Below are 15,950 nucleotides of genomic sequence, written 5' to 3'. Positions count from 1 at the left end.
GTTGTTGGGCCCCAAAATATTTATTTTACCAAACTTACCCAACAAAATATTTATATTTTAGTTTAAACATATAGACCTTGAGGTATTCAGGACTATTTACAGCCAGTTACTTCATGGCAGCAAGCTGTTAAAAAAAAGCTCTGGGGACATGGGAGTGGGGGTGGACTTGGAAATAAGGTAGAACAGTTGATGGACTAAGACATATTTTGTTTCAGCTAAGTATTGGCCATACCCTGTTGTGTTCAAGTACTTAAAAAAGAAAGGCACAAGACCCAGGAATAATTCTCATGCATGACACTGGAATGGATTGAGGATTTTTAATTCATCCGACATCTCTTTTTTTTTCTTTTTTGAATGTGTAATTTTGAAAAACATATTCAACATCTAGTAGCCCAAAGACAAATCCTACTAGTCAAGGGTGAAGAAAATATTCCTACATAGGCAAACCATATCACCTGAAATATAAATAAACATAAAAGCACCTTTGTAATGTTCACTATTTACTCGCATTGTATAGCTCAAATCACTTTCTATGCAATACATTTTAAGTGTCATTTACTGTCTTTGTCTGGTTGTTATCCCCGTTTTCCATTCCAAGCTTCATGTCCACTTTCCTCTGTTTTATTATAGCAGACCACAGTGCATCTACTTTGCCCTTTGCAAGCTTCTCCCTTCCTGCACTGCGTACTTTACCACCTCCTATTTTCTCTCCTTTCCACTTCTCAAAGGGCTTGTCTACATGCCCCCTCACCCCCAGCCCGAATAAAAACCCTTTTTGCTTGAAATAATAAAAGGTGTTCACATAGCCAAGCAGGATAATTGGAGACAAGAGGGCTTTTCCTGCAAAATAATTCCTCCGGCTCTGCAAACGACTGTTGCCAACACCCCTCCCCTTTCAAGGTCAAAAAGGAATGTGTGTGAACAAAGCACAACTATTATCGGTTCACGTCAAGGCTCCTTTTGCAATATTGTGGCTGTGAACTGTGGCTGTAAATGAGAATGCTCCATTGACCAATGCTGTGGCTGAGTGAACGGGATTTTCTGACATTAGACTATCAAAATACATAATGTCAAAAAAAAACAAAACCCTGAAATGTAGATATAGGCAAAGTCTCACCTCATCTCTTCTCCTACCTTCCCATTTTTAATACCTTTTTTACACTCTCCCATGCCTGAGGCTGTTACAATTCAAAGCAGCAATTCAACTACTGCAGCAGAACAACATACATACATCTGATGAAGCGGGTCTTTGCCCTCGAAAGCTTTTGCTCCAAAATATCTGTTCGTCTATAAGGTGCCACAGGACTTCTTGTTGTTCTCGAAGATACAGACTAACACGGCTACCTCTCTGATACTGCAGCAGAGATTGCTTAGCTTTAGACCATTTAAATGCTAATTTTGAAAGGCCTGACTTGCACCCTGAGTTTATGACGTTTATTTTCATGTGCCTTAGGCTATGTCTATGCTACAAAATTAAGTTGAATGTATTAATTTGGCTTTATAAAGTCAATGTGCACGTCGTGCCCATGTCCAGAAAGTCAACAGTGTGTCTCCATTAATTTTGCTAGGTTTGACTGTATCAATAGTGCATTGTGGATACCCACCCCAGTCCCTGCAGCCCTGTTGCATTCTGGGTTTCTGTTCCAATGTGTTATGGGCCTATGTTAGCGGATCTCATTGTAGGATTAGCACTTAGAGGAAATTCTGTGCGCACTGGGCAAAATTGCATGATGCATCTCCTGCCACACAGTTAACCTCAAACACTGAAAAACCAGATTTAACTTGCAAAACAGGATATTTGTAGAAAAATAATTTGTTTTCTGGGTTCTAATCCCTTCGGGGGTCCCACATTCAAGATTTTTCTCTACAACCATAAAGGCCAACTAGTGGTCATCTTCCTTAAACAACAGACAAGTGGCTTTGGTTTCTTTTCCTGATATTCTATTGTACAGAAGAGTGAAAACTGACAGATCATCAGTTTACTCAGCTGCCTTCTCAAACCTTATGGGAAGAATCCAGTCTGATTCACACTGCTGCTTGGGTAAGTTCTGAACAACACTGGAAGCAGGTGGTGAAGGTGGTCACTGGAGAGGACCCTGCAAATCAGACACTGAGGAAGCAGAGATTAACAGACTTGCCCTGCACTCCCCATTTCCACTCCCTCCTCAGCACATTGTGAAATAGAAGCCAGGATCTGCTGAGGGTGTGGTGCAGATGCAGCTCTGTGTCTGGTACAGGAGCCTACTGCAGCAGGAATACTCACAAGTGGGACAGTCACAGAGATGTAGCCATGGTCATCTGTATCTTCATAAAAGAAAGAAAGTAAAAAAGCAGTTCTGCAGCACTTTAGAGACTAACAATATAATTTAAGTGACGAGATTTCATTGGGCAGACCCACTTCTTCAGACCCACTTTCCAGGTCTGAAGAAGTGGGTCTGTCCCACAAAAGATCACCACCTAATAAATTATATTGTTAGTCTTTAAAGTGGGACATAGGCACTATTGCCACTTTTCACAGTCATGAGTTTCATGATAATTGTCCTCCTTAAAGCACCAGCTCCTAGAGTCAAAGGGATAGCTGCTACTTTTTTTTTTTTTTTTTAAAGTGAACGCTGAAGTAAAATTCAAGCCCTCATGATCATCATCATCAATAACCATCAAGGTGCAGGAGAAAATTTCAAATGTGACCCCAGTGCACACTAAAGGCTCAAACGGCAGAACGCAAATAAACAAACCACCATCTATTATTTTTACATTATCATGATTTTTAGTGAGCCTAACGCATGATTTTTAAACACGTGGGGTTAGCAACACTGCTTAGGTCTGTCTACGGCCCTTTCGCACCATGCTAGCTGACACAAAGGTGCCCTAACAACAAATAGCACTCATTAGGGACAACATTTGTATTGGTCTCAGAATTTAGGAACAAATTAAAAAATGCTTTATTAAAAAAAAAATCTTTTAAGCCAAACCCATGTAAATAGCGTCCCTTGATACTCTAACATTAGTTTATTTCATTATTTAAACTCCACATTTGCTATAGGCAGGGGGTAACAGAGGACTGTCCCGCAGAGGCTGGAAGCCAGCTGGGACATGGAGCCCTGGCCGGTAAGTGCCAGCCACAGGAACCCAGATGGGGGTATGAGAACCGTGGCTGGGGGCAGGGGAACCCCAGCCTCCCACAGAGGCTAGAAGCCAGCTGGAGCACGGAGCCCTGGCCAGCTATCAGCCCCAACTCCCACGTTTATGCCTCCCAACCCCCGGTTCACACCCCCAACCACCTACCTCACCTGAGCTGGGTGCTGCTCCTTCTCTGGCTCCCCAGCTCCCTGTCCTATACCTTTTTCCCCAGGCAGGCGGGAAGCATCCTGCCCTGCCCAGCAGCGCTGAAATGATACTCAATTTAACCGATTGGTTTAACTGCCTGACTTCCGTTAAACTAATTAAGAAGTTGAGTACCATTTCAGCGTGATTCCTTCAGAGCCACCTGCAGAGCTGCCCAGCCCAGCCGGCGACCCTTTTCAAATGTAATCACAACCCATAGGCTGGGAAACCCTGATCTAGGGTATTACTAATACCCAGAAAGAAATTATTTTACAGCAGGCAATCATGCTGCTTTCCAAGTCAGAGAAAGAAAGTTATCCTCCTGACCAGTGGGGAGGAGGAGGAGGGAGTATATGAGAGAGAGAGAAAATAAGGAGATTGCAGAACCTCCATCGCTGGAGATCTAGCAGGGATGGTCTAGACCAGGAATCAGCAATCCCCAGCCCACATGCCATGAGAGCCAATTTTCCTTGGCATACAAGGAGCTCAGCCCCGTTCCTCCACCCCCATGCAGCCAGGTGCACTCTCAAAGCGTCTACCTTAGTGCTGTGCAGGAAAATGCAAAGGTGCATGCACGAAGTGCTTAGCCAGGTGTATCACTGAGTTCCTGGTGCTGGGTGCTTTTGTCAGGCCCTCTCCCTACTACACTAGGTTTGAAGACAATTAAGGCTTAATTGCTGAACCAGTTTGGAAGACACTTTATGCATACTCCCTTGTACCTTCTTGCAGAACGTGGCAGCTTCCACAGCCAGCTTCACATTCGCTCCAGCTGCAGCAGATGGAGACGTGGAGAGAGACTTTTCTGCTGTCTAAAGAGCGGTATGTATGCAGCTCCCTGCTGTGCTTTCACAGGTTAGCAGTGCCTCTAATCAGGAAGATACACGAATCTTCCTTCCCCTCCCCCCCAACCCTTGAGCAAAAACCTGTTCCAAAGGGAGCAAAACAATTCAGCTGGATGGAAAGTGCCCCCCAAAAGTAATAGCTACCCTGGGAGGAGGGGGTTTCTGGTAAATTTACCTGCTGTGATGTTTAGGGTTGATCAAACAAGGATGGGGTGAGAGTGAACTAAAGAAAGGATTTCATTCGCTCTTAAACCCTGGAGCTGTTTGCATTAAGAGCCCATTGCTTCACTGAGCGCTGCTATGTAAGGTGAATGCTGGTTTATTTCAGTGGAACTCATCTTGTGGGTTAGGACTGTGCTCGTGCAAGGGCTGGCAGGATCAGGCTTTGAACTTGTAATGACTTTTTGCTCTCAGTTTCAGAATGCAGGATTTTGTTGGCAATCTACTCCATATTTAAGTTTCACAGCCATCAAGCCAGATAGGGACATTCAAAATGCCAGGGTAAAAGTTTGTTTTGGGGCTGTCAGCACACCCACTATAAAAATTGTTCCACCGCCTCTCACCACCAACCAGGAGGCGCCCCCCATTCAAAGGTTCCTCCTCCTTTCCCTTTGCTCCCTAATCTTCAGACTGCCTTAACCTAAGGCAAATCAACTTTAAGCTTAGTTACACTGTTATGACTTTTCTAATGTACAGCAGGCCTTTGATTCAGTCCAATTCTTAGCAAAGTCATCCACAAAAGTCGCACTGATTGTGGAAGCAAAATGGAGTAGTTCACTTCAGCTCAGTTTCGTCAACTCACTTGTGAAAGTGAGAGTTTTTGTTTCTTTCCCACATTTGGTCATTATCAGTTTTCTTACATCTTCTCTAGATAGCTCCAGAGCAGTGATCTGTCTTCCTGTGGGTTTCTGTAAAGCATGTAGCACGACAGACCCCTGGTCTTGGTTGAGGTCTTCATACAAGGCTACAGCACAAATAATGATAGGGTTAACGAGAGACTAAAATACACGAAAGGGCAATCTGGTGGTCTAGTAGGTATAGTCTGTATGGCCAGGCAGCAGACCTGGATATAATATTGTGCTTATAAGAAGCACATGGAATCTTTCTCAGGGGAGAAGGCAATACACCATGTTTATTGGGAATACAGTAGAAAAGCAGTTAGCATATGATCACACAGACTCTTGCCAGTTGATGTTATAGTTACCAGTCTGTTGCTCGCTTTCAGTTAATTAGCCAAGCTCATGAAATAGAAGGCTGGATCAGGACCAGGTTCCTTGCAGCCCAGGCTGAGATACCAGGGGAAGTGGCAGATGAACCCAAAGTCTGCAGCAGAACAGCCCCCTTCTTACAGCAGTTTTCTTGAATTGGGATCAGTGGATTTTGCATCCATATGAGTGCTTGCTCCCTCAGGTTTCTTAATGCTTCCTTAAGCTGTTCTTTTTATTGCTCATTTATTGTCCCATGGTGCTGAGTCCCATTGATGACTGCCTGCTTCCTGCTTCAGAGCCGTCAATATGCCCGCTTCTCAGATTTTAACGATACGCCGCAATATGGCTCTGTCCTGGTCCCTTCCTAGAACATCTAGTAAAGGTCTCAGGTATGTTCCTCACACAACAGGAGGCTTTAATTAGCATAGAGACAATACCAGCATTTAGACAAAACATCAAGTTGGTTTTAACAAACACTCATCACAGTCTTTTACAATCTGAGTTCAACATCAATACAGGTAAACTATTATAACATTGTCCTCAATTACAACATTATCCTAAATTAGATGTAACTAAAATAGAACGTTATGCTCCAATGATCTCCTTCCTACTCCTAGTCCTGGGATAAGGGCAGAAAGGAAGCACCTTACATCAATCAATCGTTACCTTCAAAACTCATCTGAGCAAACAAGGAAATAAGCCATTATATGAAACCATGCTGTGCTGCAAAAGAACTAGCTACGATAACGGGAACAGTAGCAAGATGCTCAGCACAACTAAAAATAGCCTCCTAACAATTTTTTGGCAAGGCTATAAGAAAGTTCACACATGTACATGTAGAAGCACACGTGGGCTACACATCACATTCACCATACCCAGCACTTAAAGAAATCCCTCCATTTCCCTTGTAATTGAAAGTTCTCATATTATTGTCAACTTTGTCATACCCTTCACTGGTGAAAAAGCAAATCACTTATTACAACTATGTAATAAAACCAGATTCTCGGAGCAGCTGCACAGCGCACACAATCACATATCTACTGTCATGCAGGCAAGCCAACCTCAGTAATTTTTTCAGCTATGAGGAAATGAACATGGGGCTCGTTTGCCTGCCATAACACACAAGCAACCTGTTACTGACTGATGAAAGTTTATTTATATATTCCACCACACAAATTCCAATACTGTGCTCTGTGCACAGTGATATTCAAGTATCTAGGACTCCTCTTGGTAGTAAGACCTGTGATCAGGAATGGGCCTTTTTTTATTTTCAGTTGGCAAATTTCACTTAAGAGGCAAATCATGACTATATTCCTAACTGTTTTAAGTGGAATGCCTGCTGCTGATGGGAATGCCATTTGTGCTACTCCAGGAAATTCTAGAATAACTCTGACACCACAGACTGTTCCTATTAAACGCCAGTATCGAGGCCTCAAAGTTCTTCTCTTGTCTTAAAACACAAGCCTGCATGTAGGTGTGTGAAGGAACAAATGCCCCCACCCCCTCAATGGGCCACCCACCCGTTGCCTGCTCCGCCCCCACCCTGACTGCCTGGCCAGGAATTACAAGGGCAGAGGGCAACAACCACAGCAGCCATAGGGGACTGCCTCCCCACAGCTACCCATGCCCTGATAGGAATAAGGCGATTTCAATGTTGGCAGGGTCCTTTTGAAAAGGACCCCGTGTAGACAAGCCGCGGGCGAGCGAACTGCGGCACTTGCTGGAGGCATGCTAATGAGGTTCTGAATATTCACTGCAATGCCTCATTAGTATTCTTCGATTTGGCCATTAGTATGGCCATTTCGAAGCTTTTTTTGTAAGTGTAGATACAGACATTGAGACATAACTTCTGTCTTCTTGAGTCTCCCTGTGAGTCTGAAGCGAAGCGAAGCGATCAAAAAGCTCCTGTGCACTCTTCACTGAATGAGCCAGTAATGCACAGTCCTCAGCAAACAGAACATCATGGATAGCTGTAGGGACCACTTTAGCATCAGCCTGAAGTCTTTGGAGAAAACAATGGCATCTGTTGGGAACTGAATAGGTATGCCCAATGTGCAATCCTTAAAAGCAACTAACAGCATCACTGAAAAGTCGATGTTGAACAGGAGAGGAGCAAGGACACATCCATACTTTGTACCATTTGATATTTCAAAAGATGCCGATGTCTTTCCCTCGTTAAGACACAACCAAGCACGCCATCATACAAAGACTGAACAATGTTGATAATTTTTTCAGGATAGCCAATTCGCCCGCGTATTTTCCATTTCTGTTGACTGTGTTGAAGGCCTTGGTCAAGTCGATGAAAATGACACACAGGTCCTGATGCTGTTCTCTGCGTTTCTCATGTATCCATCTGGCTGTAAATACATTGGCAGTGCCACACCTGGCACAAAATCTGCACTGGCTTTCAGGAACAATGCCATTTTTGAACACGTGCACTGAAAACCAGTTGTAAAGGATGCAAGCCAGGATCTTACCAGCTGTAGAGAGCACAGAGATGCTTCAGTGGTCGTCACAACATGCACGGTCACCTTTTCTCTTGAAAGAGTGTACAATCAGAACATCTTTGAAGTTCTGGGGGACTGGCTCCTTTTCCCAAATGGCACTAAATAAATGGGTGAGATGGTACATCAGCTGGCCACTGGCAGTTTTATACACTTCTGATGGAACTGCATCAATGCTTCCAAATTTTATCTGTTTAACAGCTTTTTGTACCTCATCAAGAGTTGGTGGTATAACCAGCTGTAAATCATTAGCCTGCTGAGGAATCCCTTCAAGAATGCTGCCCTCAGAAATTAAGGCCTGGTTTAATACTTTGTGAAAATGTTCAGTCCAGCAGTCAAGGATTTTAGCACTATCTGTGGTCAAAGTGAGGCCATCAGCAGTGCGCACTGGTGTAAAGCCAGCAGTGCGTGGCCCATAGACTGCCTTCAGCCCATCATAGAAAGCTTTAAAATCTTATCTATCAACTGCATCTTGGAGTTTAACTGCCTGATATTTCCACCAGTCCTCTTTCATTTGCTGTGATTTGACTTGTGCCTCCTGCTTAGCTTGAATATATGATGATTTCCTGGAGACATTCTCTATCATTGATCCAAGCCAGGTATGTCACATGCATCTTATCAAGTAGAGCTTGGGCATCTCTGTCTTTGTCATCAAGCCAGCCCTTGCACCTGAGTTTTTGGAAACCAAGGATCTCGACAGCAGTTCTGTAGGTTGTTTCTCTGATGTAAATCCAATCTTCCCCAATAGTGGATGTCTATTCTGGACCATCATTGCTGATGACTAAGGAAGCATCAAAACTTCATTGACACAAAGGTTGTCTTGAGTATTTCAAGTGTATCTACATCCAGCTTTTTTTGGCATACAGCAGAATGATGAGATTTTGGCAGACAAAAGTTTCCAGGAGACAACACTGCGTACCATGTGGTGGCCAGACCAGGAGCTGGTACCACACACTGCACAAGTCAACTTGATTTCAGAAAGATCTGTTTTGTAATGAAATAGTCAATCACATGCCAATGCTTAGACCGAGGGCACATCCAAGGTGCTTTGTATTTGTTCACCTGTTGGAAGAATGTGCTTGCAATAGCAAGCTCATGCTCCACACAAGGTTGAAGAAGAGTGCCATCTGAATTCTCAATTCCAATACTGGGATGTCCAAGCACCTTTTGGCCACGTGGCACAGTCCTGACCAACTCTAGCATTAAAATGGCTGAGTATATATAGTTTGGATTTAAAAGGTACCGCAGAGATCACTGAATTGAGGCTAGCAGAGAAAGCCTCTGTCAGGGCTGCCTCCCCACTCTGACGCTCCAACTGCAGAAAGTGGGGACCTAAAAAAACCTTGCTCTGCTTAAAAGAACTCACCAAGGTCACAGATTCCCTGACGCTGGGGGGGTAAATGCCACCACCACCCAAGTGGGAAAAATCCTTTTAACCCAAGAAGACACACTTGGGATGCCTTCCTGTGGGGGTAAACCCTAAGCTCTTAACCCTCCCACTGGAGAGAGCTTAGAAACAAAGAGCTGTAATCTGATAGCTGGCCTTTCAGTCTAAGGCATGAATATACATGGATCCTTCTCTAGGACACAGGGATCAAACCATCGCCTAAAAAATGTGATTTACTCACGAAACAACTCAAACGTTCTGGTTGCAGCACAGAGAACTACTTCCCTGTGATTCAGTTTAGAAGTTACAGAGTACAAGGGAAAAGAAAAAAAAATCAAATCAATAATCCAAGAACCTCCTCTCCAAGTCCCAAATAAAAAAAAACCTCATTGCATCCAACTACACATTTCCTTTCTACTTACTTATCTATGGCTGATTAGATGGCCAGGATATTTACTGGATTCATTCCAGCTGCTTAGGAGTAACCATTTCTCTCTGTCTACTCTGCATCAGCCACACAGACATGGACTCCTCAGACTGCAATTGTTCTCAGTTCAAAAGAGTTTCTATTCTTCCCACTGGCTTATCTGATCACCGCCCGCGCCCCCCCCCCCCCCTCCGCCTGCTGACAGCCCTCTGTTAATCCTTTATAGGCATTCGTTCACGACAGCCTCCTTCTCCAGCAAAGCGGGTGCCCATGTATTAACAAGTGCAGGGCATTGTCCCTGCCTCAGTCTAAGCTTTGCGGTCATAAGGTGAGGACTGAAGGCATGTGGCTGGGACTCAAGCTGCAAGACTAGTGGTACCCTGATGGTAAAGCTTGCCTTGGATGACCCTCAGGGTAGCCCCCACACTAATATGAGCAGACTGCTTCAATCTCTATGAACTGACAGGTACCAGAAATGTGTGTTTCGCTCAAAGCTGCAACATCAATTTTATAACATGCAAGTTTTCTACCAACGATTGCTATCCTGCATTCATGTTGATCACTGCTATCAAGAAGTGTGTGTACATCCAGGATGCAGAGCGTAGTTCCTGTTTAGTCACTGATTTTCCCTTGTGACCACAAAAGTTGGACATCCAGTCAGTCATGGTGAAGTGGCAGGGAGCAATTGGAACAAGCTGTGTTTAGGGGTTGTTCTCTCTCCTCCTCTTCTTTTGAGAAAGCAGCACTGTCCCTAAATAGGGCTGCTTTGCCCCCTAGGCAGGATACAGGAGCTGCTGTTCTTTCAGTTCAGCAGACAGATGACCATCACACCTGGGCCGCTTATACGCAGGTTTGTGATTAAATGTTTCCAGTGTTATCCTCCACTTGCATTGGACATCACTTGCCCATTACCGTAGGACTTCCATCAAGAGGTAAATCTTTAGCGTCAGCACAGATACCTTCGCACATGAATGGATTTAAGTGAGGCTGGCTCGTGAGTTCCCACCCCACTCTCTCCTCTCACACCAACCATTGTCCACAGGTACAAGAACTGTGACATGTACACTGGTGGGAGAGAGCGCAGGCTAGAGAGCAGAGTTACCATCTCCTACACTGATGTGACTAAAAAGGCTTAGCGAGCTTGGTCAGCCCTGGTTTGGAATCGGAGCTTCCCTTCTCCTAGGTACTCTTTGTCCACGGTACCTTATTCTGTATTATTCGGCGCAACCCCACGAGACCACTCCATGCAGGACTTCCTCAAATCAGCCACCATGAGGACACGCCTGAATGCTGTAGAACCTCTGCGTGAGGCCTGTCATCTAGGCCTGTAGACACTACTGTAATACAAAGAGCATTTCCATTAACTAAACAAAAAAGCAGTCCTGTAGCACTTTAAAGACTAACAAAGTAATTTATTAGGTGATGAGCTTTCGTGGCACATTAACTAATTTTGTCCTGCATCTTCAATGAAAAATCCTGTCACTTTTTCTATTGCAAAGTGTGTGTGTGTGTGTATGGTGAACAGGAAAACAATATTTTACATTTACATAGTGTCTTTCGTAAAGGGCCTCAAATAACCTAAGAGCACTGGGAACTTGGGACAATACTACTAAAATTAAGTCACCCCTGAAGCACAAACAGGCAGCCAATTAGCGTGCCACACATGACACAAAAACGGAAAATATGAGAGCCCAAATATTTGCTGTGGTGGTGGTGAAGATACACAGAGCAGATGTGGCAGTTTTATACAGTCTCCTCTAAAGAAAGCAGGCCTGGTTCTTGGTTGTCTTGCACTTTGTCTAGCCACATACACCCACAAAACATGTGTAAATCAGTGTAAAACCACTACCCAATCAGAATGCAAGTAACCACACTAGGTACAGGATGACTAAAATCAGACCCAATTATTTTAATTTAAATGAAGTAGATGCCACATATACTGATTTCTTTTTCCATGTCAAATGGTTTACAACAGAATAACTCCACTGAAGTCAATGCAGAGTGACTGTATGTAAATTGCCGTGATACCAAACAGAATCCAGTCCTTGATTTGCCATATAAATTAGGCTGTTTCTGGAAAGTCTCAAAGAGCTTAACATTTGACAGTTATACTTAAAGTCAAATGTATGTATTAACATTGTAATTGTCCATACGACAGGGGATAAGGGGCCCGATCCTCCCAACACCTAATCATGGATGTAATAGTGCTCAGCAAGTCCCACTCTGGTACTTAGGTAACAGAGGGATAGCCCTGTTAGTCTATATTCTATCAAAACAAAAAAGCAGTCCAGTAGCACTTTAAAGACTAACAACATAATTAGCAGGTGGTGAGCTTTCATGGGATAGACCCACTTCTTCAGACCATAGCCATGTTCTGGTACGGCTATAGTCTGAAGAAGTGGGTTCTATCCCATGAAAGCTCACCACCTATTAAATTATTTTGTTAGTCTTTAAAGTGCAACTGGACTGCTTTTTTGTTCGGGTACTTAAGTATTTGATGGTTCAGACCGTAAGGATTTAGACAGCAGCCGCAGTGATCTATTTAGTTGAAACAGAAATAGAAGAGGGTTGTCAGTGGTTAGAGCACACTGGCCTTGTGAACCAGGGTTGACAGTTCACTCCTTGAGGGGGATTTCCAGGGGTTTGGGGCAGGCTAGATTTAAAAAAAATGATAACAGTAATCTGTCAGAGATGGCGATCAGTCCTGCTGCGAGGGTGGGGGACTGGACTCCACATCTGGAGGGCTATAATTGATCTTATCTGAAATTTACATTGCAATACATGGGATGCTATAGCTATACACACACAGACGTATATAAGGTTAACAACAAACCAGACCCCAGCACTGCGGTGCCCAATATGCTGTCCCTCCCCACACGTGGCGAAGGCGCTGCCTTAGCGCTGCACACTCGGAGCGACCTCCGCGCACACGTCCTACCGCTGGGTGAGACGAGCGCGTGGCGGCTCCTCCGGCGGCTCACCCCGGACCGCGGGACAGCTCGGGGCCGGCCCGGCTCCGGTGAGTCACCAGCAGTTTGCTGGTTGGGGGGCGGAGGGGGGAACGGCGGCGATTGGTGATTGTCTTTGGACACCACCGCACTAGCCGCTTTCCCCGCGGCGCTGCTTGGATTTCCAAGGCATTAGCTCCACCCCCCCCCTCCTCGCCCCGAGAGCGGAACCCGCCCACCAGAGACCCTGCTCCTGTACAAAGCGGCTTCAAGCGCTTCGGGGCATGTCGGGAAAACACCAGGGCAGCGCCTTACAAAGGAAACGCCGCGCCGCTGCGCTCCACGCACGCGGCTCGCTTTTCTAGCGCCTGGGGAGCGAAGCCCAGGCCCTGCCACGTGCCGCTGCCCCCTGCACGCCCAGGCTGGGCTGCGGGGGCGCTCGCTCTGCGCAGGCCGGCTCGGCTGGGCTCGGCTCGGCCCCCCCCGCAAAACTGCCCCAGCCCAAGCCCCGCCTGCTGGTCTTGTGTGAGGCCCGGGGAATGCAGCAGCTTGCGGGCCCGGGGCTGGGGTACCCCCTCCGGCCGCGGCTCACTTACCTTCCACCGTCTCCTCCACCGTCTCCTCGTCGCTGTCCATGGCCAGCGGGCTGCGCGCCTTGCTGGCCCGGCCGGGTGTCCGCACGGCTCCGCCTACCTCCCCCTGCAGCCCGCCGCGCCAGCAGGCCGGCCGGGGCGTGTGGGGGGGCGCCGGGCTCGCTCCGCTTTGTTCTAGAGCAGCTGATCCGCTGACATCACCCGAGGAGGGCTGGGGCCGCCGCCTGACTGACAGCTCCCTGCAGCGCCAGGCACGCCCCGCGCGAGGAGGGGAAAGCGGTCCCCTCCCCAGGCGCTGGGCAGCCAGCTCAGCGAGCCGCCCTCCTCCAGTTGTTCCCCAGCCTGCCTTAAAGCGTCCGCATGGAGAAGGGCATTACACCCCGTGAGATTTAAAATAACTCCGAGCCGTTCGCCTGAGCTGTAGCGCACACTCTGCTTCCGCTTTCCGCAGCAGCCAGCGCTTCTGCCCATGGGAGCTTGAGCAGCAAGAGCCCAGGGGACTGGACTCGAGCAGGGGTGCGCAAACTTGACATCGGGCCCCACCTTTCCATCCCTGTAGTTAGCAGCCCCTCCCCCATCTGTCTAGCATAATCCAAACCGACAGAAATTTCCCTTACCTTCATATGAAAAAAAACCTTTTCAGCCTGTGTAAGAAAATAAATATGCAAAATGTAAAAACTTTGTTAATGGGCATAGAAATGACTACACATACATAAAAACAGTAACATATTTCTACATTTTTGATGAGATAGATGAGTCTGACACCGAGCAGCCAATTGTGCTGCATCCCCCTTGCCTTACAAAATTTCACACACACCTTGAGGGGGCACGCTTCCCAGTTTGTTCACCCTGGACTAGATGACTTCCTGAAGGCCATTCCACTCATATGGTTGTATGATTAAACTTAAAAAATGAAAGTTGATCGTCTCATGAAATAAATGACTCCCATAGCCAAGGAGAAGAAACATCAAAATCAGGACAGCTGGTAAGACACCTAGTCAGGCAAAAAAACACAGGAAACAGCAGGCACACAGTGGCCAACTCTATGCAGACTTGGGCAGATTCCCAAAAAGAAACCTGCATGCACGAGGCGGGATGGAATACTCCAAGGAGCAGGGGTGAATCTGCCCTGGATTCTTTTGAGAGATGTTCCCCAATTATTATGAATCCTAGATGAGGACACAGCACAGGAATAGAATGTAACCTGTCTTGTAAAATTTGACCTGCTAGAAGACCTTAATCTTGTAATACTAGAGAAGAGTTTTGCAGTTTCTTCACATTTTTCATGCAATAGACCACTTTGTGAAAGAGACCCTCCCATGGACCCATTTCTGTATCCAGCACTTAATCCCCCAGCCCTTGCTACTTAGCATTTTGTGTTTTGCAGGCCACAAGGAAAATCTCTGATGGCTCACAACCCTGTTTAAAAGTCACTACATAACAGAACGCCACTTGTCATTATCAACAGCCCCAACTCAAACCCCTGCAACACATCATTAAAGACCTACAACCTATCCTAAATCATGATGCCACACTCCAGAAGGCCCTAGGTGATAGGCCTCTTCTCCCCTATAGACAACCTCCCAACCTTATGAGGATTCTCACTAGCAGCCACAGGCTATACCACAATAATACTAATCCTGGAACTTTTCCTTGCAACAAGCCCTGTTGCCAACTTTGTCCACATATCTATTCTGAAGATACCATCACTGGACCTAACCATGTTAATTACGGAATCATGGGCACATTCTCCTGTTCCTCAACTAACACCATATGCGCCATCATGTGCCAACAATGCCCACACACCATGTCTATAGGACAGACTGCAAACACTTTTCGACAAAGAACGAATGGACGTAGAACAGACATCAAAAATCTCCAAATACACAAACCTGTCAGCCAGCACTTTAGTGGACTAGGCCATTCTGTTAATGACCTGAAAGTCTGTGTTCTACTGAAAAGGGACTTTAACAACCGTCTACAGATGGAATGCTCAGAACTAACATTCATATTCAAATTCGACACATGAACACATGGTTTGAACAGGGACAGCAATTACCTGACCCATTACAAGGATTCTTTCACATACTTTGAGGTTTTGTCTAACTCTTAACTTCCACACCCCACACTCCCCTTTGTCCCTCTGTTCTTCTGATTTGCCAAACTTGATAACAATTTTTGGACCTCTGTGCTTTGGGTATTGAGTCTGTTCTGGTGAGGCTATGATCTGAAGAAGTGGGTCTGTCCCACAAAAGCTCATCACCTAATAAATTATTTTGTTAGTCTTTGAAGTGCTACATGACTGCTTTTTTTGTTTTGATAGAGTACATACTAACGTGGCTCTCTCTCTGTCACTACTCTACATGGGTAGTTTGAAATTGAAAAGTTCTGTTTTCCAGAACACACATGTCCTTCGAGCAATAAGCCTGATTTCAGCACTGTGTCTCCCACACACGAGAAAGCACTTGTTCACACTAAAGACCATGATGTTGCTGCTCTTTCTCATACAGTACATCTAAGAAAACTTCATTAAAAATTATGGTTGCGCATTTCAGCTTTTATAAGTTAGGAAACTGCAGAAGTAAGCCTTTATGTGTAAACTTAATTATATGTAGCCATAATTTATGCAGAGGCCTGAATTAAGGTTTGCAGGGATAGCCTTCCTTCTAGCATTTCCTGATTTCAGACTGCTTGATATTGCAGTCTTAATAGTGTTC

At 45.6% G+C, this 15,950-nt stretch overlaps 1 protein-coding gene across 1 annotated transcript in view; it reads right to left on the bottom strand.

Annotated features, from left to right (window-relative positions):
* SETD7 (SET domain containing 7, histone lysine methyltransferase) overlaps positions 1-13,439 on the bottom strand; it is a 37,899-nt gene extending 24,460 nt beyond the window's left edge. Inside the window, exon 1 of the mRNA XM_074993284.1 lies at positions 13,237-13,439. Coding sequence (XP_074849385.1) covers positions 13,237-13,276 — 40 coding nt within the window. The 5' untranslated portion in view covers positions 13,277-13,439. The remainder of the gene's footprint in view (positions 1-13,236) is intronic.
* Between the last annotated feature and the right edge of the window lie 2,511 nt (positions 13,440-15,950).

The sequence above is a fragment of the Carettochelys insculpta genome, chromosome 4 (genome assembly GCF_033958435.1).
Source record: "Carettochelys insculpta isolate YL-2023 chromosome 4, ASM3395843v1, whole genome shotgun sequence".
NCBI lineage: Eukaryota > Metazoa > Chordata > Testudines > Carettochelyidae > Carettochelys > Carettochelys insculpta.
Note: the sequence above shows the minus strand (reverse complement) of the source record. Positions and strands in the feature narration are given on the sequence as shown.